Raw genomic sequence first — 27,121 nt, forward strand, 5'->3', positions numbered from 1 at the left:
AACACTGTCTTGTTCAGCACGACAGTGCCAAACCACACATGAGCTGTGGTGTCACCGCAAGGCGCCACACTGGCTAGGTTGTAAGCATCAAATCGGCCGCGGTCCGTCAGTACACATCGGACCCTCGAGTCGCCACTGTCGACTCTAGCAGACAGAGCCCCGCCACTCGGCTGTTCTTACGAGACAAGCTAGCGCACTGCCCAGTTCTACAGACGACATTAATAGGAATGGTTGACCTGTTATAGCTTCAGAGATCTCATTTTCAGACGCTAGTTAGCATAGCCTTCAGCTAAGTCAGTAGCTACGACATAGCCAGTCACCACATACAATTTATGCATTAACAACTGATCTATATGTGTGAAACAATCAGAACTGTAAAGAAGTATTCGCAGTTCAGCCTATAACTGCACTTGTAAATATTATTGCACATAGTCAAGATCGATGTTCACCGCAGATGTTGAATTAAAGTTAAGTTATAATTGTATTCCTGCCTACTAACTTTCTAATGACTTAAGATGTTCCAGATACATCCTGTAAAGTACAGTTCATTGATCCTCACGTCAGCCTACGTGATCAGCGCTTGCATTTAATGGCCACACCTCGTGATCAGACTAAGAGTCAAATTGCGTGACTCAGCCGGGTCACTTTTTTTTCCATGAGGTCCATAGTTCCGCCTCATACATAACATGAGCACTATCTGGATTAATCCGATGCCTGTTGTTCACCGTCATCAATCATCCTCCATCAAGTTCCGTCTTGGAACCATACGATTTTCATCTGTTTGAAAAACTTAACGAACACTTTCGAGAGCTTCACTTTGATAGTGATGAAGCGGTGCAAGCAGAGGTGAACTTGGGTCAACAACGTCAAAGATTTGGCAATGACGAGGTCAACAAACTTATCCCTTGCTGGGAGAAATGTCTTGAGAAATAATGTGTAGACATGAAGGATAAAAATGAAGAATGTTAATAACGTTTGTTTTATTCAAAATGCTTCAAGCTTTTTCACATAAAATATTTTACTTTTTAGCCCGCCCTCATACTCTACACTCCTGGAAATTGAAATAAGAACACCGTGAATTCATTGTCCCAGGAAGAGGAAACTTTATTGACACATTCCTGGGGTCAGATACATCACATGATCACACTGACAGAACCACAGGCACATAGACACAGGCAACAGAGCATGCACAATGTCGGCACTAGTACAGTGTATATCCACCTTTCGCAGCAATGCAGGCTGCTATTCTCCCATGGAGACGATCATAGAGATGCTCGATGTAGTCCTCTAGAACGGCTTGCCATGCTATTTCCACCTGGCGCCTCAGTTGGACCAGCGTTCGTGCTGGACGTGCAGACCACGTGAGACGACGCTTCATCCAGTCCCAAACATGCTCAATGGGGGACAGATCCGGAGATTTTGCTGGCCAGGGTAGTTGACTTACACCTTCTAGAGCACGTTGGGTGGCACGGGATACATGCGGACGTGCATTGTCCTGTTGGAACAGCAAGTTCCCTTGCCGGTCTAGGAATGGTAGAACGATGGGTTCGATGACGGTTTGGATGTACCGTGCACTATTCAGTGTCCCCTCGACGATCACCAGAGGTGTACGGCCAGTGTAGGAGATCGCTCCCCACACCATGATGCCGGGTGTTGGCCCTGTGTGCCTCGGTCGTATGCAGTCCTGATTGTGGCGCTCACCTGCACGGCGTCAAACACACATACGACCATCATTGGCACCAAGGCAGAAGCGACTCTCATCGCTGAAGACGACATGTCTCCATTCGTCCCTCCATTCACGCCTGTCGCGACACCACTGGAGGTGGGCTGCACGATGTTGGGGCGTGAGCGGAAGACGGCCTAACGGTGTGCGGGACCGTAGCCCAGCTTCGTGGAGACGGTTGCGACTGGTCCTCGCCGATACCCCAGGAGCAACAGTGTCCCTAATTTGCTGGGAAGTGGCGGTGCGGTCCCCTACGGCACTGCGTAGGATCCTACGGTCTTGGCGTGCATCTGTGCGTCGCTGCGGTCCGGTCCCAGGTCGACGGGCACGTGCACCTTCCGCCGACCACTGGCGACAACATCGATGTACTGTGGAGACCTCACGCCCCACGTGTTGAGCAATTCGGCGGTACGTCCAACCGGCCTCCCGCATGCCCACTATACGCCCTCGCTCAAAGTCCGTCAACTGCACATACGGTTCACGTCCACGCTGTCGCGGCATGCTACCAGTGTTAAAGACTGCGATGGAGCTCCGTATGCCACGGCAAACTGGCTGACACTGACGGCGGCGGTGCACAAATGCTGCGCAGCTAGCGCCATTCGACGGCCAACACCGCGGTTCCTGGTGTGTCCGCTGTGCCGTGCGTGTGATCATTGCTTGTACAGCCCTCTCGCTGTGTCCGGAGCAAGTATGGTGGGTCTGACACACCGGTGTCAATGTGTTCTTTTTTCCATTTCCAGGAGTGTACTTGCAACTGAGAAAAGTCTCTTTCAGCCAGCTGTTAATTGGGTGTCTAAAAACACCCTGTCTGCAAATACTTAAACTGTTTCTCTTGGCCCTTGCGACTAATTTCAAGCATTTAATTAAACTGTACTTAAAATTCGAATGCTTCAAAAGCAGCCTAATTATCTAGTTACAGATCCATGTAGATTAAAAAGTGTGTACACGTCTGAACACATTATAATGTTTTCTGATAATTATCGTTTCCTTAAAGACAAGTATATTTCAATAGATCCCACAGTGCAGTATTTGTTAAATGACTTTTACAGGGTGGATAGATTGCGCCACTTATTTCAGCACGATTTTATAATACTTGCTCTAAGAAATATAATTTGAGACAAAAAAGAGTGTTAAAATTTACTGTCTGTTTTCTTCTTCACAGTTGCCTTGCTCACAGTTATTTATCTACTGTGCTTTTTAGAATAAAAGTTCATTTGTGTTTATTGTACGCTATCAAAAAATAAACACTCGGCCTTTAGAGTCCATTATTCATAACACCCTGATGCAGTTGACTCCATTACTGCAGTGCTATTTCTGCAGTACAGCTTATTTTCCTAACAAATGAATATCATTACGGTATTTCTAATGTAGTACGCTGATAAAATGAATGAACTGACTATTGTTGAACGAACCTAACACTTGTTTGCAATCGAATGTGGCGAATGCAATTAGTGTCCATTGCAACATGCGCTCTGCACATTGATTCATTCATTCAATTGTTCGTTCATTCCCTCTTCTTTTCTACCTCAGATAACACGTAACAGTTCCCGTTTTTATTTGAAATGAAGGACGTGCTGGGGACTACCAGGGCAGATGAATCATGCTGAAAAGACTGAAGAGCAAAGGATAAAGCGATCAGAATAAGAAAGTAGCTGCTTATAATTCCTCACTAGTGAACATGAGAGCAAGTGACGCAGCAGCGAGCACTGATATGTCAATAAAAAGATGGATTAATTAAGGAATATCAATCGCAAAGCGTTAAGCAAAGTAACAAAATCTATACAATCTGAAGTACTTGTCTTCATGAAACCCTTGCGCAGTACAGCAGATGTATACGTAGCTAAATTAGCTATGCAAGTATTCAGTGAGCTTTCACTCAGTTCTTGGATGCTACATGAAGGTATAACACTGAGCTTTTGTAATTGTCTACCCATTTGATGTCTTTGCTCCTGTGGAGACGTCGCGAGTCTGTTGTTCTTGAGGTGAAGTTTTAATAATCTATCTAGTGAGTAGGCTAAGGCTGTCAGATCAGCAGTCGAATTTCCATCAGCGATGCCGGAAGGTATTCTTTAAGTACCACACGGATCAAGTACGGGACAAAGCCATAACTGCTAACAAAACACACTAAAAACTCACGCCTACAAAGTCTCACATATCACAGTTCCTTTTTGAAACATTTACTGTTCTGGTACATTCAGTACATTGTAGAAATTACGTTCACAATTTAACTTACTAATCGTCTACTCCTGTCTTTTCTGCATTGTACACAGAGTCGTGATTAAGATTATTCTATGCAGCGGGCATCTCAGATCTTAATTGCGCAGCCCTCAAATCGAACTGTCCCTCACAGACCAAGGTCTGACTGAAGCAATCAACACGAATCAATTTGTTCGGCTCACATTTTTTGCGGCAGCCGATGACGAAGTGTTTCTTCTGAATATCATTATTCTAATGTTAATGAAAGCTGTTATAATGTAGGTTGTAAGTGATTGGATGACAACTTGCAATTGAGACATTTGTTGGCACAATTCAGTCTGAGCTATACTTTATAAGTCAATAATAAATGAAAATTATATTTGGTGCTCTGACTCGTGTCGTGGCAGCCACTCAGTTTATCCGACTACTAAACTGGCGAAATTTCTCACGGAACTGGCACTCATTGTACCAACTGTCGTCTGCCTCTAACTCCACTTGTCACGTCACACCTCAGCTATTGCAGTCCCATCCAAACCATGAAAGAAGCGATAGGATATTATGGCTTCTACATGCCGAAATAAAAGGCATCGTCACCCTTGTGAGATTTCTGGAATTTTCTCGGAGACAGTAGACAATTTTGAAATACGTTGTGCTTAGATTACTAGGAAGAAAATTGAAACAACCAGAACCCCTCAATAACAGTTTTATCACACTGATCTTCGGTCTCTACGTGCACCCAAAATTTATTTGTGCCATTCTATTAATGGAAATAGTTAATTAATGTACATAAATAAAAAGAATATTCTCCTTTTAAGTAGTTCATAAATCATAAATGTTTTGCTACCTAAAGCAGTATTCGGAGAAACTAACTTTCTAAGCATTTTATCACAACTGATGTAACCCATTTTGTAATCATTCTGTTATGAGTTCTTCTGTAACAAACTCTAGTTTTAAATGGGTTAATAACTTTAAAGGCTGTAGTACTTCACTAATCAATTCATTTACACTGCAAAATCCTAATACTAAGATTTTATTTAACATTTTCTACTGGAATTGTGCTTGAGCAGTTGTATGATCACAATGAAAAATTTTATTGCTAATACATGTATTTGTTACGAACAACTTTTCCATCAGTACAGTGCGGTTCCTCCACTCCATTATGTTTTCACATAGACGTTCGCTTTTTTTTTTTAAAAAAAAAAAGCTGTTCTTAAGCAATTTACAAGGACTTCTCACACGTTTCTTTGATGTTCCCTTTCCCAACAAACTTTCCACTCAAGCGGTTTCGTGAACGTGGACATAAAGGTTCCCCTTTATCTTACACTGCTACTGGCATCGATGTGTCAGAAACAGAGAAGTCTGGACGCGACTCCGTCATTTGTAGCGTAATCTCACACTCCGTGACGTCAGACTGCTCCATGGAGAAACCACAATAGTTAATGTCCACCTTCTCTCGTCTCCAGTACCAGCATACAGGAATCGTACGCATTTACAAGGAAGGCACAAAAATGGCATCAATTCGTTACTTAATTTACATAATCAAAACTAAACATGTAACTATACATAGTAAAAACACTCATTGCTCCTCAGCGTCTCCATCAATATGCCATAAAATCATCATAATATCTGTCAGCCATTTAGTTCAGAGATAAAATCTCAATTCGTAGTGTTTAACTGTTTACACGGCTCATGTGTCCAGAGCACGTTGCTTCATCTGAGTGTGTCACAATGTCAGTGTACAGATGAAGATAATCTCCTATTCCTGTTATGAGTCACCCGGGTTCACTGGTCTCTCTTCACATCATGTGTGCTTTAAATTCCTTTTATGGTCGTCTGCCACTGTATGACTTGCCTTACACTATGCAACGTCACTTTGCTGCTCCAGCCATGTCATACTTGAAAATACAATGTCACTATTGGTTCCAAGTTCCGTAAACTTTATCATAAATACATGTAAAATGTAACATTTTGGTTATTCTTTTTTTTGCAAACTTTCTTACACATAGGCCGTTCATAATCTGCTTTGACAGTGAAAGTATGTCTTATTAATTATTTAGACGTTACAAATATGATTCATAGCTGTTTTGTGAAAACACTTTGGTTTTCATGTCAAAAATTTGTGGATATATGCTTTCATACACCGATAAAAATGAAAACTCAGTAGCCAGTATAATACACTCCTGGAAATGGAAAAAGAACACATTGACACCGGTGTGTCAGACCCACCATACTTACTCCGGACACTGCGAGAGGGCTGTACAAGCAATGATCGCACGCACGGCACAGCGGACACACCAGGAACCGCGGTGTTGGCCGTCGAATGGCGCTAGCTGCGCAGCATTTCTGCACCGCCGCCGTCAGTATCAGCCAGTTTGCCGTGGCATACGGAGCTTCATCGCAGTCTTTAACACTGGTAGCATGCCGCGACAGCGTGGACGTGACCCGTATGTGTAGTTGACGGACTTTGAGCGAGGGCCTATAGTGGGCATGCGGGAGGCCGGGTGGACGTACCGCCGAATTGCTCAACACGTGGGGCGTGAGGTCTCCACAGTACATCGATGTTGTCGCCAGTGGTCGGCGGAAGGTGCACGTGCCCGTCGACCTGGGACCGGACCGCAGCGACGCACGGATGCACGCCAAGACCGTAGGATCCTACGCAGTGCCGTAGGGGACCGCACCGCCACTTCCCAGCAAATTAGGGACACTGTTGCTCCTGGGGTATCGACGAGGACCATTCGCAACCGTCTCCATGAAGGTGGGCTACGGTCCCGCAAACCGTTAGGCCGTCTTCCGCTCACGCCCCAACATCGTGCAGTCCGCCTCCAGTGGTGTCGCGACAGGCGTGAATGGAGAGACGAATGGAGACGTGTCGTCTTCATCGATGAGAGTCGCTTCTGCCTTGGTGCCAATGATGGTCGTATGCGTGTTTGGCGCCGTGCAGGTGAGCGCCACAATCAGGACTGCATACGACCGAGGCACACAGGGCCAACACCCGGCATCATGGTGTGGGGAGCGATCTCCTACACTGGCCGTACACCTCTGGTGATCGTCGAGGGGACACTGAATAGTGCACAGTACATCCAAACCGTCATCGAACCCATCGTTCTACCATTCCTAGACCGGCAAGGGAACTTGCTGTTCCAACAGGACAATGCACGTCCGCATGTATCCCGTGCCACCCAACGTGCTCTAGAAGGTGTAAGTCAACCACCCTGGCCAGCAAGATCTCCGGATCTGTCCCCCATTGAGCATGTTTGGGACTGGATGAAGCGTCGTCTCACGCGGTCTACACGTCCAGCACGAACGCTGGTCCAACTGAGGCGCCAGGTGGAAATGGCATGGCAAGCCGTTCCACAGGACTACATCCAGCATCTCTACGATCGTCTCCATGGGAGAATAGCAGCCTGCATTGCTGCGAAAGGTGGATATAAACTGTACTAGTGCCGATATTGTGCATGCTCTGTTGCCTGTGTCTATGTGCCTGTGGTTCTGTCAGTGTGATCATGTGATGTATCTGACCCCAGGAATGTGTCAATAAAGTTTCCCCTTCCTGGGACAATGAATTCACGGTGTTCTTATTTCAATTTCCAGGAGTGTATGTTCTTGCTTTAACTTGACAGTCAGAGGTTGTTCCTGTTGCTGTAGTCTTGCCTGTGACTTACAATCTCGTCACTAATCTATAATGTATTTATTACATTAACTTTATTTAAAAAATCATGGATGATTGATTTGGAAACATGCGTATTTACGTTTACCCATGGATAAACGTCTTAAAATATTCCTCCGAGCAAAGTCATTGTCGCATTTGCAATAAATAACTTCCTATGAAGTATGACACATCCCATGAGGCTAAGTAGATATTTTGCAGCCGAGTTAGTCATTTGTTTACTGTAAAAGTGACTCTTACGAGTGCATGACGCTCCAGATTGTTCGTTGTATTGTAGCCTTAGTCTAAATTTTTTATGTACTATATCTTGTTTCATTTGTAGCATTCACATTGCTGACGCTGAACCTTGCACTTAGCAGCTGTATATGTCTTCTCCCTAATACTTCTTTAATCATTGGTGGAGACCACAATGCCTTAAATCTCCTAAAAAGTCCATCTGTATTAAATAATTAGCCGACTTGCCGACTTACCTGTCGCTTTATAAATCTGCCAAATACAATATAAATCTCATAGGCAAGATCATCCCTTCCCAATAAATTTAAAAAAAAATCATATTGTTGGAAATATATGTCGCATAGTAAACTCCCACCATTACAAAATAACATTGTTCATACATACACCGGCTTCACCTTGTTATGACCATGAGACAGTGTACTGGTTCTACTGTCTTCTGACATCACCCATGTAAATTACATTTAGTTCATACAATCGTTATTACGTCCTGACCACTTACCTCGTTTTGTTTAACCACTCATCCACTGCAGTGAAATAATACGGTACTATACAGTACCACGTAACTTCGGTGTTATTTGTTTCTTAATGTCATTTACAAAGTATGGGTGTATATTAAACCTCTTTATCTCTTTGTTTCATGTTTAAGGAAACGTGTTCTGTGAATAACTGCGCTTATTAACAGGTCTACTGCAATTGCAGTCATCGTGTATTTTACAAAAAAGTTGCACCACTGTGTGTTGTAAAAGTTTCAGCCATACGTCAGTAAACTGCGAGTGTGCTCATTGCCAACGCAAAAATTAAATGAGATCTCTTAAGTCATGACATGCTTTTGCTTGTTGTTTTTCGGTTGTATCACGTCTAGACATGCAGACTGTTACAGAAATGTATTTGTTCTATTTGTTCATTGATTTGTCACATATCTGTTGTAACGCTGTCACATCTCGACACTCTCATTTTACGCTTATATAATTTTTACGTACGCATACGATTCCGTGTCAACATCTATTCCCACTTATGTAACAAACATTTCTCAACACTCTTAACTTACCTTCCTCGCATTTCTGAAACTTAGCTTTCATAATGTAGGATGATAAAGATGATAGATGTAGCTCTGAGCGTTAGCAGTGGAGGAAATGACAATACGAAACGAAAATGAAATAGAATTATCAGTTAACTTGGGCACGTGACCTGGCTAGCAATGAGTAATTGCCTCCTGAGCTGTTTATTCTTGGTCTTGCAACTCAACATCATGGATGCTTTTCCCACTACTGTTCTCATATTGCAAATCAACAATATTCTGCGTAGTTTGGGCAACCATTGTTCTCTTTTCTGCGACTTTAAACTAGTAAGCAACTCACTGGAATTCTTTTTGTTGTGCCCACTGGAAAAGAATAATGATCTCTAACAGACGCATGAAGATCAGTCCCCGCACGTTTCTTTCAGCGAAAACACTAGGCGGAGTGACACACCGCAGCTTGGCACTTATATTGACTCTCCATTCTCTCTCATTTACGAATCACTTGGTGATTGCATTTAGAATTTTACATTCCCTGTAAGTTTAGTTAGATTAATGATGGAAGTTTCACTCACTACTTCGGTAAATTGCTCTTCCTTTTCTGCGGTATCTTTCAAGTTAACTTGCTCACATTTGACTTATCTTTACAAACGGATTCTACATTGGAAATCTTATTTCTAAGTTTCTATATTTATTTATACATTGAATCAATCTGTGGGTCTCGAAACGAATAAACTGTACTACCAAGTTCACTAACCTCATCATTTGTTCTGACAACTTTACTTGTGTCTGATGTTACAACTTCATTAATGCCTAATGCTTCAATACCAGTTTGAGTCACATTCATTTCGTCTTTAGCCACTGATTCTACATTAATAGTTTCATACCTTAGCCAGATACTGGCACAATCCTCGTGTACGGACTGATTATTCGTATCACAGAATTCACTGACTTAACTTTACATAGGAATTATTTGACTAACGTTGGAACAAAGTGGTACGATATCAGTTTGAATCACAGCTTTCATCTTGACAAATAAACTCTACGTTAGCTAAGCTAGTGTTAATTTCACGTTGTTCATTGGATACTGATTCATTTCATAGTAAACGTTAATGTGGTCCTTTAAACTATCCCTTACTCTATCCTCACATTCAGCAACATTTTGTCTGAACTCTTGCATTTCTGCCTGCGTCTCTTCCCTTCTGTTTTAGTGACATAAGTAACCACAGCTTCTGTTTAGGGAAGATTTTCTACCTTTTCCTCCATTTCTCTGAATTTAATGTGAAACCCCTTTGTGTTGTCTTTACTTTTTGAGCCTACATTCGAAATTTTCCTGGTAAGTTTATTTCGCTCATTTGTAACAATTTCTAATTTTATACACTGCAGCTAGTGTCTGTATTTACATGCCTTAATAACTCGAGTTTGAATGATATCTATTTCACCAAGTTTCTGACTTATTTTGTTAATTACAGCTAAATATTCTCCTAGCTACTCCCTACGATCCCTAATTTGTTCGTCAACTTACTCTCCATTTTATCCTGACCCTCATTCAGATTTTTAATCAATACCTTTGTTTCTGCAAATATTTCATTGATCATTTTATCTGTTTTAATTTAAAGTTATGAAGTCTTTCCCTGCATTAACGTCTATTATTTCATATTTACTTTCTTGTAGTCTTACCTTGAAAGTCATTGGCATCACTGATTCCAACTCTGACATTGACTTTAAATCTGATTCTGATGCCCAACATTATTCTCTTAACTGTTACACTCATTTGGCAAAGTGCCGGATGATACAGAGCCATGGCTTCACCTGTGTAAGTCTTATGTCGGTTCATTTGAAATGTTCTAAACATTCATGGTGGTTTCTGTTTGTTCTATATCGTGTCTCCCTACCACTTTCGCGCAACGACGCTCTGAGCATGTCTTTTACGGAATTGACTAGTTTGAACCTGGGACCTGTTGCTGGTAAGGAGACGCCAGACCACACATGACATGTAAAATTCAGAAGAGTTCAGTGAGACTAGTGATGATATAACCAAATACTTAATGATCCCAGCGTCAGCTCCACTGCACTCCCTGTAAAAGAATCTTAATACTAACTAAATTTAGTGGAAGGGGTTCAAGGCTCCGCTCGCCATCTCGGAAGCAACTCTTCTCCTAACTTCTCCTTACTACCATTTACCGAAGTTGGTTTAAAAAAAACTACCTGGCTGTGTTTTCATCTGACCAATCAGGATCTCAATGTTAACCTTAAGCTCCGCCTACAAAAATTCTGTCCATCCAATGAGAAACGTTATACTTTTCGTAGGGGGGCAATGTTTTTAATGTTCGCAACGTAACAGAGATGCGAAAAAGTCTCACGCTAAAACTTGCAGCTGGTGTGGTCCTTTTTGCGTTATCGTAAGATCTATACTGTTCTTTTGGAGGGCTCTATCTTTTAACACGGGCTGGGGGGGGTGGTCCTAATGTAACAGAGATGCGAAAAAGTCTCACGCTAAAACTTGCGGGTGGTGTGGTCCTTTTTGCGTTATCGTAAGATCTATACTGTTCTTCTGGAAGGCTCTATCTTTTAACACGAGCTGGGGGGGGGGGGGGTGGTCCTAATGTAACAGAGACGCGAAAAAGTCTCACGCTAAAACTTGCGGGTGGTGTGGCCCTTTTTGTGTTATCGTAAGATCTATACTGTTTTTCTGGAGGGCTCTAGCTTTTAACATGGGCTGGGGGGTGGTCCTTGACGCAACAGAGATGCGAAAAAGTCTTACGCTAAAACTTGCGGGTTGTGTGGTCTTAGCGGTTAGCTGGCGACGTGGGTGTCCGTCCATCCCTTATCGTAGGGCCTTCCAGCTTAACACGGTTCTGCTCTCGGCTTCTCTGTTCTCGTTTCTCCCCTCGGAACTGCGTCTGTCTCACGGTGGGAAGGTATGACATGCATTTAGCCATTCTTGTGTTAGTCTGTGGTATTCCATTTGCTCACTCGTTACTCGTATTACTTTGGTTAATTTAATGTGACGATTTATTCGGAGCTATGTGACATACTACTGGATTTGCTTATCGTGTAAGGGTTTTCATGGAAGGTGTTGGATTTGCCTGACACCTTACAATGTCGACGACAGATTTTGCGTCTCTGGCATCTTCATTCAATCTAACACATCATTGTTGCCAGGCATGACAGAACCTTCATTCTCAGTGCAGTCATTTAATACGGAATCTGCCTTTTCACATTCATTATATATGTTTTATCTACTTGTTATCGGAATATGGTCAGAAGTATCATCGCTACCATTATCACTCTGCATCAATTGTAGCTGATCTGAAAAGTGTCGCTACTACAGTAAACTTCACTGCTTCCAAGAAGATACTTTCTCTCCCCTTTCTTAATCATATTACAATTTGAAAAAAATTAGCTTAGTTTTTAGAAATGTACCTCAATGCAACAATTATTATACAATACACTTTAACCAATTTCGGGTTATTCAGTTACTTCTACTACCAGCTAATCATTCTGAACCAGACTATACAGACATAACATTTACTGCAACCTGCTTTTTAATCTGTGTGCTGCCACCGAGAAGTTCTGACTCCACTAGCGGCTGCTCTGAAGCCTGCGTGACATACTGCTTACATGACTGATGGAACACGCCGGCCGGTGTGGCCGTGCAGTTAAAGGCGCTTCAGTCTGGAACCGCGTGACCGCTCCGGTCGCAGGTTCGAATCCTGCCTCGGGCATGGATGTGTGTGTTAGGTTAGTTAGGTTTCAGTAGTTCTAAGTTCTAGGGGACTGATGACCTAAGATGTTAAGTCCCATAGTGCTCAGAGCCATTTTTTGACTGATGGAACATCCTGTTCAGTGTCACAACTAATGTGACTCGTTCGTTGCTCCTAGTCACTCATTCTTTCATCTGGCGTTGATTACTTTTCGTAGCTCTGCTGCTCTGCCTTCTGCGTTGTATAGTTTGGTAGCATGGTGAAATCTTCATCAAATCAGCACTCACATAATCCATGGATCGCGCATGTGAACATTGCTTTACACAGTTTATTATGTCCTGATACCAAATGAACGTTTAGCCTGTTTTCATACAACGCACTTACGATTATGTAGTTAGAAATCGTTTGTAGCGTAAGTCCCCACAGGTCAAACACAATTCAAGTGGAGTTCAGAAACAGTACAATTACAACACAGATACGATTCTAATACAGTCCTACACTCATATTTTCAATGATCTGTCTCGTTTAATATGAAAGCTAAGGAAGAGTGTGAACTGGTAACATAAAAATGTCTAGTTTACTTATTATACCATTTACTGATAATACGTTGTGGGAAAAAATTTGCTTTCAGTTCCGTTAAATACGCTATTAGGTATTTCGTGTAAACATTTGTCATCGATGAGTAAGTATAATATAAACTCTGGAGGCCAAATCAAACAAAAAAAGATAATTATGACCTTCATCATGCTCCTGCTGCTCAAAATGCTGACGATGATGATACTGTATCTGAACTTATGTTCTCTTACATATGATGTCTGAGTCAATAAAAAGCCTATTTTTTTACATTGTACGTAATATTACGTTTGATCTCCCATTTATTTACGCCAGTGTAGTATTTTCATTTCGGTGGAAGTAAATTTCACGATTGTGAACTGACAATCATTAAGAAACCTTCTGGCGGTAACATCATCATTTTTCTTCTAAACAAGATCGAGGCCTTCACCAGACAAGTGGGGTTGCTGAAGTTTTTGCATTTGCACCAGATATGCAGAGATGGTCAATATTATGTACTGTTTGGAGGTCGTTAGGTTTCGTACGACACAAATAAGAACGATTACCGAAGATTTCCACATTCCACAGTGAATACGCTTCACAGTACATTTCCAGCACGCAGAAAGTATAACCATATGGAGGCTGTACACAGCTTACTTCTCCTCTGTGAATTCCAAATATTTAGTGTACCCAAGAAGATCTAATCAATAGCAGAATACGTCTAACAGAACATATTGGTAACAAGCTACTTGTATGGGTCATGCAGCAGTAAGCCCCTTCAAGAACAGGACAGTGCCTCCCTGCTGCAAGTATCTACACTTCTTTCAATAATTATAAATCCTATTATTTTCCTGAATGAAACATCAAGCCGATAACTTAGACGATCACTGGATCCCCTTGATTTGGTAACTATTTACATGAGAAAATTCCATTTCAAATAAAAAGTTCAGTTTTCTTGACGTCTTGTCTACTGGAAGAGCAGCGAAATATTATCAATTTACTCATGCAAAACTTCAGTCAGAGCGTTATTAGACATCGACACATAAATTATTTGGTCGGAGGTGCCCAGTTATTTGACACAAATATAGGTAAAATATACGAATTGTAAGCTTTCACTAAAGTTCTTTTGGTTGAATGGCCATGGCAGAATCTGAATACAATTTGCGAATAGAATAAAAATTAACAGTTCAATTCGTGCGGTGTATAAAATGGACAACTGGTGAAAAACAGAGTGTATTTGACTGTTATACAGATAAGAAACGTTAATACTTCTTACACTTGGCGAACTGTTGCTGTTTAAAACTGATTTTTGTGGAACAGCATTTATTTATAAAATACTTTATTTATCATTGAAATATCAATATTTAATATCGAAACAAGACATGACATAAGAGATTACAGCTTTCAAGGAGAGCATACGTGCAAATAACGCAGCACAGGTACTGATACTTTCATTTAAGAGTATACGTAGTTTCCATCTCCTCAATGCCTCTTCACATTTCTGTGCAACAACTCATGGACTTTCCACCATCAATGTAACATACGACATAGCGAAACAATGATAATATGAGAGCCATACAGATTCAGCAGTACTGTTTCTAACATTTTAGGAAAAGTGTAAACGTTTCATATGCTTTGAAATGAAGCGTAATCCATCTTTATTTTCCGTGGTTAAAGGCAGGCAAAAAGTAGAGGGCTTTTGCCGCTCATTTCCCAAAACTTTTTTGAGCGCAGGGAGCAGATGAAACGGCGGTTAGGGTAAACGAAAAAGATCTCCGTTTACATAACTGCGACACATATACTAAGTTTTATCATAGATATTTTAAAAGGCTTATTGAGGAAAAAGCATGAGATTTCATTCGATAAGGCCTATACTTCAAGTACAAATATTCCATCTGTAGGTAGTCCAATTTCTTTTTTCTTTAATGTGAAAAACGATAATTGCGCCATGGTTCACCATCCACATTAAACTGAAAATCCCTCTGCAATAGCTGGGGAGAGGCCTACCTCTAAACAAAATGTATGTACAAGAAAACCCTATGGCTTTGACATGATAATATGGCTTTACTATAAAAAAATTATGTATTTTCGAAAATTGCTGTGGTTTCCCATTCCAAACTACTGTGTACTTCCTCGATACAATCTCTCTTACGACAATGGTAAACTCAAAGAGTAAGAAACCACACTACCTGTCGTGAGATGTTTGGCTGATATACTGCTTTCCTTCCAGAGCACGAAGACTTTCATGATTCTGCTTATTCTTTGAAGAATAACGCATAGATGAGCAAGACTTCAGTCGGGCCCCCTTCTTTGTGCCTCTCCAACAATCCTCGCTGATGGCTTTCACTATCTTCCTAAAGTAGAGTTCTATTTATAATTATGTCTTTGTAGACACGATAAAACCCAAACATAGTTTGAACTGTGTTAGGTTAGTGCTACAACCGAAAGTACATTCTTCGTACTCCAGACGAGATTTCGTGTCTCTCAGAAAAGTTGCCTGAGGTGTTTTATGGGTAGGAACTCACCTGTCAGTACCAGACGTGGCGACACAGCCGTTAAGAGAGTGGACTGACTTCCAGCGAGTAGCAAATCCCCGTCAGATTACACTTAGGTTTTCCCTAAATTGTTCCAAGTTGATTCTGAGATTGTCCCTTCAGTTGAGTCGTCTCCAATTTCCTTCCCTACTTTTATTCAAATTATATTATTTAGTGGCACTAATCTCGACAAATCAAGAAACTCAGAACTTTCTTTCTTTATCTTGCAGCCCTGTGGAATACCTTCAAAGCTCACACGGAAATTGTGCCCAGTGTACGATTCACGTGACATGTTCATTCTCAACCCCGGAGACTGCACTCCATACAAAGGGAGAGAATCTATTTATGGCAGCGTTCAAAGATTAATTAACTACAGCAATGCATTTTACTGTTGATTATGTACTGCATATTGCTAATGTGGCAGTTTCGCAGGATGATTTTCATTTAATTTGATCTGATGACTATCAGATGATCGCAACGTTTTCAATTACCTACGAGCTGTGGGCAACGAATTTCACAAAACGTAAGCATGGCATACGTGAATACAGTATTTTATGTTTTTGATCTTCTACTGTTCACCTCATGCATGAAGAATCAGTTACCAGGATATACACATTAACCGATTGTCTTCAGTCAGTAGTTGATCAGCTTGGCACAGGGTGCCTATTCGAAAGCATTTAAAAGCAGTTCACATCCGCGACACACACTATGGTGCGTTATATCATGACTGCAAACCCAGACAGCCACTCCAACATGAACCCGTTGCGATTGTTTTCTATATCATCAACAAGCAGACTGTTAGTAGGCGGTAAGGTGTCATACAGTGTGTGACGTCACATGTTAGCACACGTGGCACCACGCATAGCTACATAAATATTTATATGGATGTGGTGTCTCTTCCTTCGGACATGTCCGAAAGAACAGGCACCATTTCCATATAAATATACAGTTCTGACAATACCGGCCATGACCTTCCTCTTCTGTGCGGATGCACACATATTCCCCGAACTCTTAACAGACTTGGAAAGCATGTCTTCCACGAGTAATGAGAGTGTTGCGGTGGGACACTACGGACGTAGTGTGTGGATATACAAGGTAAGAATGTGAGTATCGCTGGAGGCGTGCGCGAGATAGCCCCTGCAGTCGCGCTATCCTCTGTGCCCTCGGTGGCTCAGATGGATAGAGCGTCTGCCATGTAAGCAGGAGATCCCGCGTTCGAGTCCCGATGGGGGCATACATTTTCACCTGTCCCCGTTGATATGTATCAACGACCGTGAGCAGCTGACGGTATTAATATAATTCTAATTTCACACATAGCTACAGTGGAGACGGCGAAAGAGGATCCCTGACAGCTCTCAGTGCTGTTGTCAGCTTTCAGTTGTGAAGTGCTAATTGTTGCAGGCGACAACAGTGGGCGTCTACAGAGCTATGACGACACTGAGCTGATGCAACAGAGACGTTCACACAATTGCTTTACGATATTGGTTGAGGCATGCGAAGCGGCCATGTCCAGCCCGCTGTATCTGTCAGAGATCAATTTGCAGCGACTCAAAGCTTCAGTTTTCTGAGCATGTGGCTTAATGAGACATTCCAGCCGTCACACACAGCTGTATATGACACCAATGAGTGTACTGGCAGGGCCCTCACTGTCCGAGACTATCTGTCATCAATCACAAGGTTGGCCACCACTGGGTGTTCTGCGGAGTGTCACACCACCTAACTTTTGGAGCCAGGCACTACCAGCTGTGAATGAGGCCATCATGTACATGCCAGGGCTGTTTAGTACCCAGATCCAGCTCGGTGAGCACATGGCAGTCCACAGCTGGGTGTCACATGGTGTTCCACATCGTATGTCGCCACAGCTATGGCACACAGAGCGTCCATCCAGACATGAGTCCAAAGGCCACACGGCCCAGTCTCCAGGTCCAGCTGGCTCACCATGATCACACGAGAAGCAGCCCCCAAATGTGACATAGTGTTTGACCTGATACGATGTCAGAGCTGTGGCACCCAGCACGGTCAACCCAACGTGAGACCAGCGAGCTCATGACCCCCACTTCCGGTGTTCCAGGTCCAGCTGGTTCTCGGCCGATCAGACACTAGGCGGCCTCTCCAGACGACGTCACAGTTGTGGCGCCCAACGCGGCCAGCCCTGCATGAGGCTGGCGAGCGCGCGGCCCGGACTCTCGGTGTCGGGGTCCAGCTGGTTCTCGGCGATGAGGCGATAGTCGTCCGCCAGGTGGCCTTCGCGCTCGCCCAGTCTCAGCAGCCGGTGGAGCGCCGCCAGCGCGTCTGCGCTGGGCAGCCGCGTCGAGAAGGAGCCCACGAAGGCGACGCTGAGGCAGCCCTGCGCCATCCCGCTGCCCACCGCCTCGGGCGCCGACGCCCAGCCGCGGCCCTCGTACACCTGCCCGTCCATGCCCACCATGAAGTTGTAGCCGATGTCCGGCCACATGCGGCCCTCGATGTGGAACGTCTGAAGCCGTCGCACGATCATCGTGTTCTTGCCCATCGACGTCGAACTGTCCGTCGCCGTGTGGCCTGAAACATGTTAAAACACCCAGGTCAAAATAGCCTCGGCCAAATACACTACTGGCCATTAAAATTGCTACACCAAGAAGAAATGCAGATGTGAAACGGGTATTCATTGGACAAATATATTATACTAGAACTGACATGGGATTACATTTCCATCCAATTTGGGTGCATAGATCCTGAGAAATCAGTACCCAGAACAACCACCTCTCGCCGTAATAGCGGCCTTAATACGCCTGGGAATTGAGTCAAACAGACCTTGGATGGCGTGTACAGGTACAGCTGTCCATGCAGTTTCAACACGATACCACAGTACATCAAGAGTAGCGACTGGCGAATTGTGACGAGCCAGTTGTTCGGTCACCATTGACCAGACGTTTTCAATTGGTGAGAGATCTAGAGAATGTGCTGGCGAGGGCAGCAGTGGAACATATTCTGTATCCAGAAAGGCCCGTACAGGATCTGCAACCTGCGGTCGTGCATTATCCTGTTGAAATGTGGGATGTCGCAGGGATCGAATGAAGGGTAGAGCCACGGGTTGTAACACATCTGAAATGTAACGGCCACTGTTCAATGTGCCGCCAATGCGAACAAGAGGTGACCGAGACGTGTATCCAATGGCACCCCATACTATAACGCGGGGTGATACGCCAGTATGGCGCTTCCAATGTGCGTCCACCGCGATGTCGCCAAACATGGTCACGACCATCATGATGCTGTAAACAGAACCTGGATTCATCCGAAAAAATGACGTTTTGCCATTCGTGCACCCAGGTTCGTCGTTGAGTATACCATCGCAGGCGCTCCTGTCTGTGATGCAGCGTCAAGGGCAACCGCAGCCATGGTCTCCGAGCTGATAGTCCAAGCTGCTGCAAACGTGGTCGAACTGTGCGTGCAGATGGTTGTTGTCTTGCAAACGTCCCCATCTGTTGATTCAGGGATCGAGACGTGGTTGCACGATCCGTTACAGCCATGCCTGCTATCTCGACTGCTAGAGATACGAGGTCTTTGGGATCCAGCACGGCGTTCCGTATTATCCCCCTGAACCCACTGATTCCATATTCTGCCAACAGTCATTGGATCTCGACCAACGCGAGCAGCAATGTCGCGATACGATAAAACGCTATCGCGATAGGCTACAACCCGACCTTTATCAAAGGCGGAAACGTGATGGTACGCATTTCTCCTCCTTACACGAGGCATCACAACAATGTTTCAGCAGGTAACGCCGGTCAACTGTTGTTTGTGTATGAGGAATCGGTTGGTGGTGGTTACGGTTTAAGGTCCCGTCGACAACGAGGTCATGAGAGACGGAGCGCAAGCTCGGGTTAGGGAAGGATTGCGAAGGAAATCGGCCGTGCCCTTTCAAAGGAACCATCCCGGCATTTGTCTGATACGATTTAGGGAAATCACGGAAAACCTAAATCAGGATGGCTGGAGACGGGATTGAACCGTCGTCCTCCCGAATGCGAGTCCAGTGTGCTAACGACTGCGCCACCTCGCTCGGTGAATCGGTTGGAAACTTTTCTCCTGTCAGCACGTTGTAGGTGTCGCCACCGGCGCCAACCTTGTGTGAATGCTCTGAAAAGCTAATCGTTTGCATATCACAGAATCTTCTTCCTGTCGGTTAAATTACGCGTCTGTAGCACGTCATCTATGTGGTGTAGCAATTTTAATGGCCAGTAGTATAGTTACAATTATCCTTATTCCATTCCCTCTATTCTTCAAATCTAGTTTCATATTCTTCTGTAGAGACCAACGTTATAGCTGCCACCGAAGTTTAAATACTTCCTGCAAGGGTGACATTTGTCTCGCAACCATATGATTCTATTCTGTACTTTGCAATGCGTGAATGCTAACATGTTCTAATATCAAAGCACACATCACTGCAAGTCTCTGGATCTTTTTTCAGATTTTACTATCTTTGGTGGTACAAAGCACCAAAACCATTGACGTGATTTCTCCGAGGGTGTGTTTGTAAGTAGACTTGTCTTTTAATCTAGCGAGCCTGGACAATACAATATCTCTGATAAATTCGTCAGTCAGATTTGACATGTGTTCAGGTTCACAGCCGGCCGGAGTGGCCGAGCGGTTCTAAGCGCTACAGTCTGGAACCGTGCGACCTCTACGGTCGTAGGTTCGAATCCTGGCTCGGGCATGAATGTGTGTGATGTCCTTAGGTTAGTTCTAAGCTCTAGGGGACTGATGACCTCATAAGTTAAGTCCCATAGTGCTCAGAGCCATTTGAACCATCCGGGCATGGATGTGTGTGTTGAAAACATTGGAGGTATGAATTAAACAACGTCTTCAGTCACAACTTTTTCGTGTTTTATTAAGCACACGATGCATTTTGGAACCTGTGGGTCTACCGTCAGGTGTAATTTGTCTTAATACATGTTTTATTTCTTCTCCTGCATGTGGTGAAATGCATATTCCTGTCACAAAAAGGTTTAATGTTAGATTATGAATTTCGTTCAGTCGAACGCAGAAAATATATGCAAAATTGTGGAAAATGAATAGTATAAACTTACCACATAATCCAAAATCAGGAAACCAGAATCTATGTTAAACGAACAAACATATTTTGCAAGCCATCGTTATTTCTGTAATTTTAAAGACCTATTCTATAGTTATTTCTTGCATATGTCTATTGTTTATAGCTATATCTTTAGCACTACGAATAAATTCATCTTTGATAACACCATGTACAAAAACATCTGTCAAGTGTTTATAAACACGTGTAGGCAAATGTACATCCTGAAAGAAGTGACATGCACCAAAACGACGGAGAAAAGAATATTTGCCAGTACTAAAACGTTGAAAATGCTTTCCTTGTGTTATGTAGTAAACTCACACTCTTCATTTTCTACTATTTTGTACATATTTTTCGCGATCTACTTACGAAATTCATAATTTAACATTAAACCTATTCCTGACAGGAATATTCATTTCACCTCATTCACGAGAAGAAATAAAACATGTATTAAAGCAAATTACACCTGACGATGGAGCCACAGGGTCCGAAATGCATCGTGTTGTTAATAAAACACGAAAAAGTTGTGACTTAAGGCGTTGTTTATTTCATACCTCCTATGTGTTACATCACTAAAGTTTAGCTCGAGTGAATTCTTGTTACAGACATTTGTATATGTGAAACGTGCGTACAATAAAAATTTCTGAGCTCCACTTTTCACTATTTCGGCCAACAATTTGTTTGTTCTTACAAAGGAAAGAATCCATTCCACAGATTCTCACCAATACGGCTTTGTATTCACACAATCTAAGAGGTGCAATTAATACCATTATTTTGGAGACAGTACTGTTCGATTAACAAAATATTCTCGGGTTTCAAGTTGCGCCATATGGTTAAGTGCCCACGAACTTTCCGCAGAAATCTCCTCTGCCGCTGCTGCGCGTGAAGAAGGCCAATACGTTTGTTAGCCTTCTTACTAAGGTGTCGTGCTGACAAGACGATCCCATAATTAACCATCACATCGACGCTGCGGTAACTAGAACAAGATTTCACCGTGCCAGTTTCACCCTGCTGCTGGAGAAGATGTAGAAGATACACTTTACCAGAAAACAGCTGGATACAAACTGCCGCGAGCTTTTGGCTGTTCACCTGTTACTGACGCGGTCACTTTCGACATTAGACTGGGACCGAATCGACGCAACAACGGTGGCACAACTCGCATCATCAATGGTGTGATCCGCAGAGAAGCATAAACAACCACAACATGCGGCAGAACTAATAACTGTAGAACTTACCGTGGTCAACATGACAGCAAGAAATTTCGATGCAGCTGCCAATTCAGCGCTTAAGAAGGGACTTAACTTTATTCCTTCTCCATGAAGTATCCCTTCCGCTGATATATTAAGTAGTTTTGAACAATCAGTTTGTAAGTTTCCCAGTTAAATTGCGGGAGAAATTCGAAGAGGAACGAGCTGGATTCTTTTAAAATCCAAACCGCCAGCAGTAAACATGACCAGAGCTCAACACAATGGCCTCTGTGCTCTAAACTGCTTTCCTCTAATGTTTTTCGTGCCAGATTACAAGGTCAATGCTGCTCTCCTAATGCAATGAGCCGACTATGAGGGCGAAAATCCGACGGACGATGGAAAAAGATATGTACGAAAAACTGCCTCGTGACCCAACATCCAGAACAGTGAGGACAACGTTAGTGTTTCTCAAATGATCATCGCTGGAAAAATGTGCTGTTAAGAACCTCATCCCTCAGGCACCCAGACCAACCACGTCCAACGGTCTACCATAGGTACATATGAAGAATATACCTTCAAGCCCTATAGTGAGCACCAACGCATTGCAAAACATTTGGTCAGCCTCCTCTCGACGCACACTCAACACTGTGCCTATCAGATAAAGCATTAGGCTGACTTCATCGACAGTATTAAACGTCTCCGCCTTACTTCTGATGTGGTTTCCGTATTCACGTGGGCGCCGATCACATACTTGCGGGGTCATGGATTTTCTCTGCCTCGTGATGACTGGGTGTTGTGTGATGTCCTTAGGCTAGTTACGTTTAAGTAGTTCTAAGTTCTAGGGGACTGATGACCATATATGTTAAGTCCAATAGTGCTCAGAGCCATTTGAACCATTTGAACCATATACTTGCTCTCCCAGCTCTTTGACAGCACCATCGTGGATTTATTTAAGTATTGCCTGACAACATCGTATTTTTTACATGGTGAAGAATATTTCAACCAGATGGACGGCGTCGCGATGGGGAATCCATTAGCTCCATTTGTAGTTGACTTCTTTTTGGAGCATTTCGAGGTCATCGCCTGGGACACGGTACCTGCAAAGCCTAATTGTTTTTATCTCTGCGTCGACAATATCTTCGTGAGAAGCTGGAACAGTTCCTGGAACACAACAATAACCACGACCTCACAAAGTTCACGATGGAAGTAGAGAAGGACGGTTTCCTTGCCTTTCCTGACATCCTTGTCCGCTGTAAACCCATTGGTGTCTCATTCATAGTCTTTTTCAGAGGACCATGGCACGTTCAGCTGAAACCGTCCCAGGGGCTGATAACTGCCAAGGAAACTGATCCACCTACGTAACGTTTTTCAAGCAAAAGTTTACAACATCACCAACTACAGAAAGCAGGAGAAGACACGAAGAAGATTGCCGTTTTACCGTTTTGCGGTTTAGTAACAGAAGATTAGCTGACTCCTGAAGAGACATAAAATCGAAGTCTTCTGGCCACTTGCAAAGACCCGGCAACTAATGAAGCCTGTGAAAGATTATATAGGCCTCAAACTATAATATACAAAATACCGTGTGGATGTAGGCATTTTTATGTCGGTCGAACTGTCCATGCTATTCAACAGCACGGCTTACAACATGAAATGTGTTCCTGCGTACCGCGAAAAATCAGCTGTAAAGAAACATGCACTGGAAAACGGACAAAGATTTGCATTCGGCGGGACTTCTACTATTAAACAGACCAGCTGCTTCTGTGATAGCGTAGTAAATGAGACAATAGAGATCAAAATACCGGGCCGGTCGGAGTGGCCGAGTGGACGCCGCCACGGTAGCTCAGCGTGTTCGGTCAGAGGGTTAGCTGCCTTCTGTAATAAACAAACTGAGTAAATCGATCAACAACGAACTTAACCGGACGTCTTACGACGTCCGCCCCGAGCAGATGAAACGATAACAAGCGAACAAAATGAGCTTAAAAAAAAAAGTAGTCTAGGTGCTGCAGTCTGGAACCGCGCGACCGCTACGGTCGCAGGTTCGAATCCTGCCTCAGGCATGGATGTATGTTATGTCCTTAGGTTGGTTAGATTTAAGTAGGTCTAAGTTCTAGGGGACTGATGACCTCAGAAGTTAAGTCCCATAGTGCTCAGAGCCATTTGAACCAAAATACCGGGTAACAGTCTCAATAAAGACGGTGCATTGCAACTGAGTACCGTCTAGGATCCTGCGAATGGGGAATTGAAGTGTGCACGGCGGTCGCTCCGTCAAAACATTACCATGTGTTAGGAGCCGGCAGATAGCGGCCTGCGTGGCACATGCCGTCCCTAAGGGTTTTTGTGTGGCTCGCTAAGGCAGCCAGAAAAATCCGCCTTGAACAAGATTCCCTTCAAGTGCGCGACCAGGCATTTCCACGAAGCCTGGCGACGTCAATACGTATGCGCACCACACAGTGTAGATACTAAACGCACAAACAAAGTCGACACTTAGCGCAGTGGCTGATAGGAGGGACATAATGACATTTTCCATTTACTTGTTGACATGCAGTCAGACCACGCTGTGAAAGACGTACTTAATGCTTTGACATTAGTAGACTTTTTCAAACCCTTTCCTGCAGCAAAATTTCAAAGTACGAAGAAATTTGCTGGGAAAATGTTCTCCACTCTTCGGTCTGCACATATTTATGATGAGAGTTTTTCTTGAATGGGATTTTCACTCTGCAGCGGAGTGTGCGCTGATATGAAACTTCCTGGCAGATTAAAACTGTGTGCCGGACCGAGACTCGAACTCGAGACCTTTGCCTTTCGGGGGCAAGTGCTCTGCCAACTTTTTTTTTTTTTCGTTATTGATCGTTGTGTTTGGTCGTTGCGGACGTCGCAAGACATCCTGTTCAAGTTCGGTGGTTGATCCTTCCACTCAGTTTTTTTATTACAGAGGCCAACCGGCTCTCTGACCGAACACGCTGAGCTACCGTGTCGGCGCCAACTGAGCTACCCAAGCACGACTCAGGCCCCGTCCTCACAGCTTCACTTCTGCCAGTATCTCGTCTCCTACCTTCCAAACCTTACAGAATCTCTCCTGCGAACCTTGCAGAACTAGCACTCCTGAAAGAAAGGTTATTGCGGGTACATGGCTGGGGGATGTTTCCAGAATGAGATTTTCACTCTGTAGCGGAGTGTGCGCTGATATGAAATTTTCTGGCAGGTTCAAACTGTGTGTCGGACCGAGACTCGAACTCGGGACCTTTGCCTTTCGCGTGCAAGTGCCCGCAAAAGGCAAAGGTCCCGAGTTCGAGTCTGGGTCCGGCACACAGTTTTAACCTGCCAGAAAGTTTCAAAGTTTAGCTTCCTAGATGCTCTTTGACACACATTAACTTGCTGCTTGTAATCAGAATGCAACAAGCAATTCCCCCGTTCAAGAAAAAAAAAAGAGTGTAGAAAGAGGTGATAGGATACATTTGTCTCCATAAACCGATTCTAAAATAAAACAGGCTTGCAGCCATACATGATATGACATTAGGATTATAAATAAATTGATTATAACTGCCACTATTTTATTTATATTTATTGATTTTTATGGTATAATTTATACTTTTCTTGAAACGGAGCCATCTTAAAAGGAGCGGCCCTCCCCTAACCTCTGCTTCCATAATGTTGCCCCAAGCCAGAATAATTGCGACCCCTGCAATATACGACAGAGGGTTGAGCACCCGTGACGTTGTAAGTAGGCTGTTGAGGTTTTTATGTTGGTAACGCCACGCACCGGCTGTGCTGTGTGCAGTCTGTGACTGGTTTGCATTGTTGGAATATTTGGTATTGTAGCTTTGGGCAGTTGGATGCTAACAGCGCGTAGCGTTGCGCAGTTGGAGATGAGCCGCCAGCTGTGGTGGATGTGGGGAGCGAGATTGCAGAATTTTGAGAGCGGACGATATGGACGTGTGTCCATCAGAAAGAGTAAATTTGTATTACTGGATATCATGAGCTTATATATATATATATATATATATATATATATATATATATATATATATATATATATATATATATATATAATGACTTTTGAACATTGTTAAAGTAAATACATTGGTTGTTCTCTATCAAAATCTTTCATTTGCTATGTCTATCAGTAGTTAGTGCCTTCCGTAGTTAGAATCTTTTATTTAGCTGGCAGTACTGGCGCTCACTGTATTGCAGTAGTTCGAGTAACGAAGATTTTTGTGGGGTACGTGATTCATGAAAGGTATAGATTATTGTTAGTCAGCACCATTCTTTTGTAGGGATTATTGAAAGTTAGATTGCGTTGCCCTAAAAATATTGTGTGTCAGTTTATTCGTGATCAGAATAAGTAAAGAGAGAAATGTCTGAGCACGTTCAGTTGTCCTCAGCTGTTTGAAAATCAAATAACGTAAGAAGTTTAGCAGCACAGTAATTTATAATTTTCAAAAGGGGGCGTTTCATCGTCACTGGCGGCGGCGCGGCTATAAATATGACAGCGGCATCCACAAGACAGTCAGACACTTGGAAATGGCAGACGACATCTCTGCCGAACGCTCGTAGGTAGTGCACCACTTGATGCGGCTTGAAACCAGAGAATATTTTATTAATGGATATCGCCGCCAGAGCATGCATTCGCACAGTCTTGTTCGAATTTCAGCGACATATTTCTGCTCGTCGCAAAACGGTACATAAAATTTTATGTTGTGTTGTGCGCCGCGGTGCACTAGGAAACAGTTACACCACCAGTGACAAACAGCTTCATTAGCTTTCCGCACTAATTATAATATTATCAGTATTTTGCAAAATGATGCTGCCCAGTGACAGACGAAGGCTTCTAGTACTCACATGCCACCTGAAGTATTTCACAGCGATAAATTTCGTAATTGTCTAATAGCGAATCACCGAATACATTCTTTGCAGCCTTCGATGTCTTTTAGACTATTTTACATGCAATAATTTATGAAGAAGTAACGAATTGTGGTTCCAGGATTCGTATGTTTTTCCTAGGGCTTCTGTCAGCAACTGTTATCATCTGAAACTAAAAGTAAGTCAGAAACAAAAGCGTTCTTTTCACCTAATTAAAGAGGCATCATCTGCTGTCACACTTGTAGGCCACCTACAACTGGTATGAGACAAGAGGGATTTGTTTGTAGCTGAACTCTAGAGAGTGGGTCCAGGTCCCAGAGGCTACCGTGGGCGTCCTAGCCGAAACAACCGCTATTGGTCCCCCAATGTGCAAAGGCG

The 27,121-nt window shown here is 43.4% G+C and overlaps 1 protein-coding gene across 1 annotated transcript in view; it reads right to left on the reverse strand.

The window, feature by feature from the left end:
- Window positions 1-13,123: 13,123 nt before the first annotated feature.
- LOC126266760 (peptidoglycan recognition protein-like) overlaps window positions 13,124-27,121 on the reverse strand; it is an 81,616-nt gene continuing 67,618 nt past the window's right edge. The window contains exon 3 of the mRNA XM_049971280.1: window positions 13,124-18,169. Within this exon, the coding sequence (XP_049827237.1) occupies window positions 17,751-18,169 (419 nt within the window). The 3' untranslated portion in view covers window positions 13,124-17,750. The remainder of the gene's footprint in view (window positions 18,170-27,121) is intronic.

The sequence above is a fragment of the Schistocerca gregaria genome, chromosome 4 (assembly GCF_023897955.1).
Source record: "Schistocerca gregaria isolate iqSchGreg1 chromosome 4, iqSchGreg1.2, whole genome shotgun sequence".
NCBI lineage: Eukaryota > Metazoa > Arthropoda > Insecta > Orthoptera > Acrididae > Schistocerca > Schistocerca gregaria.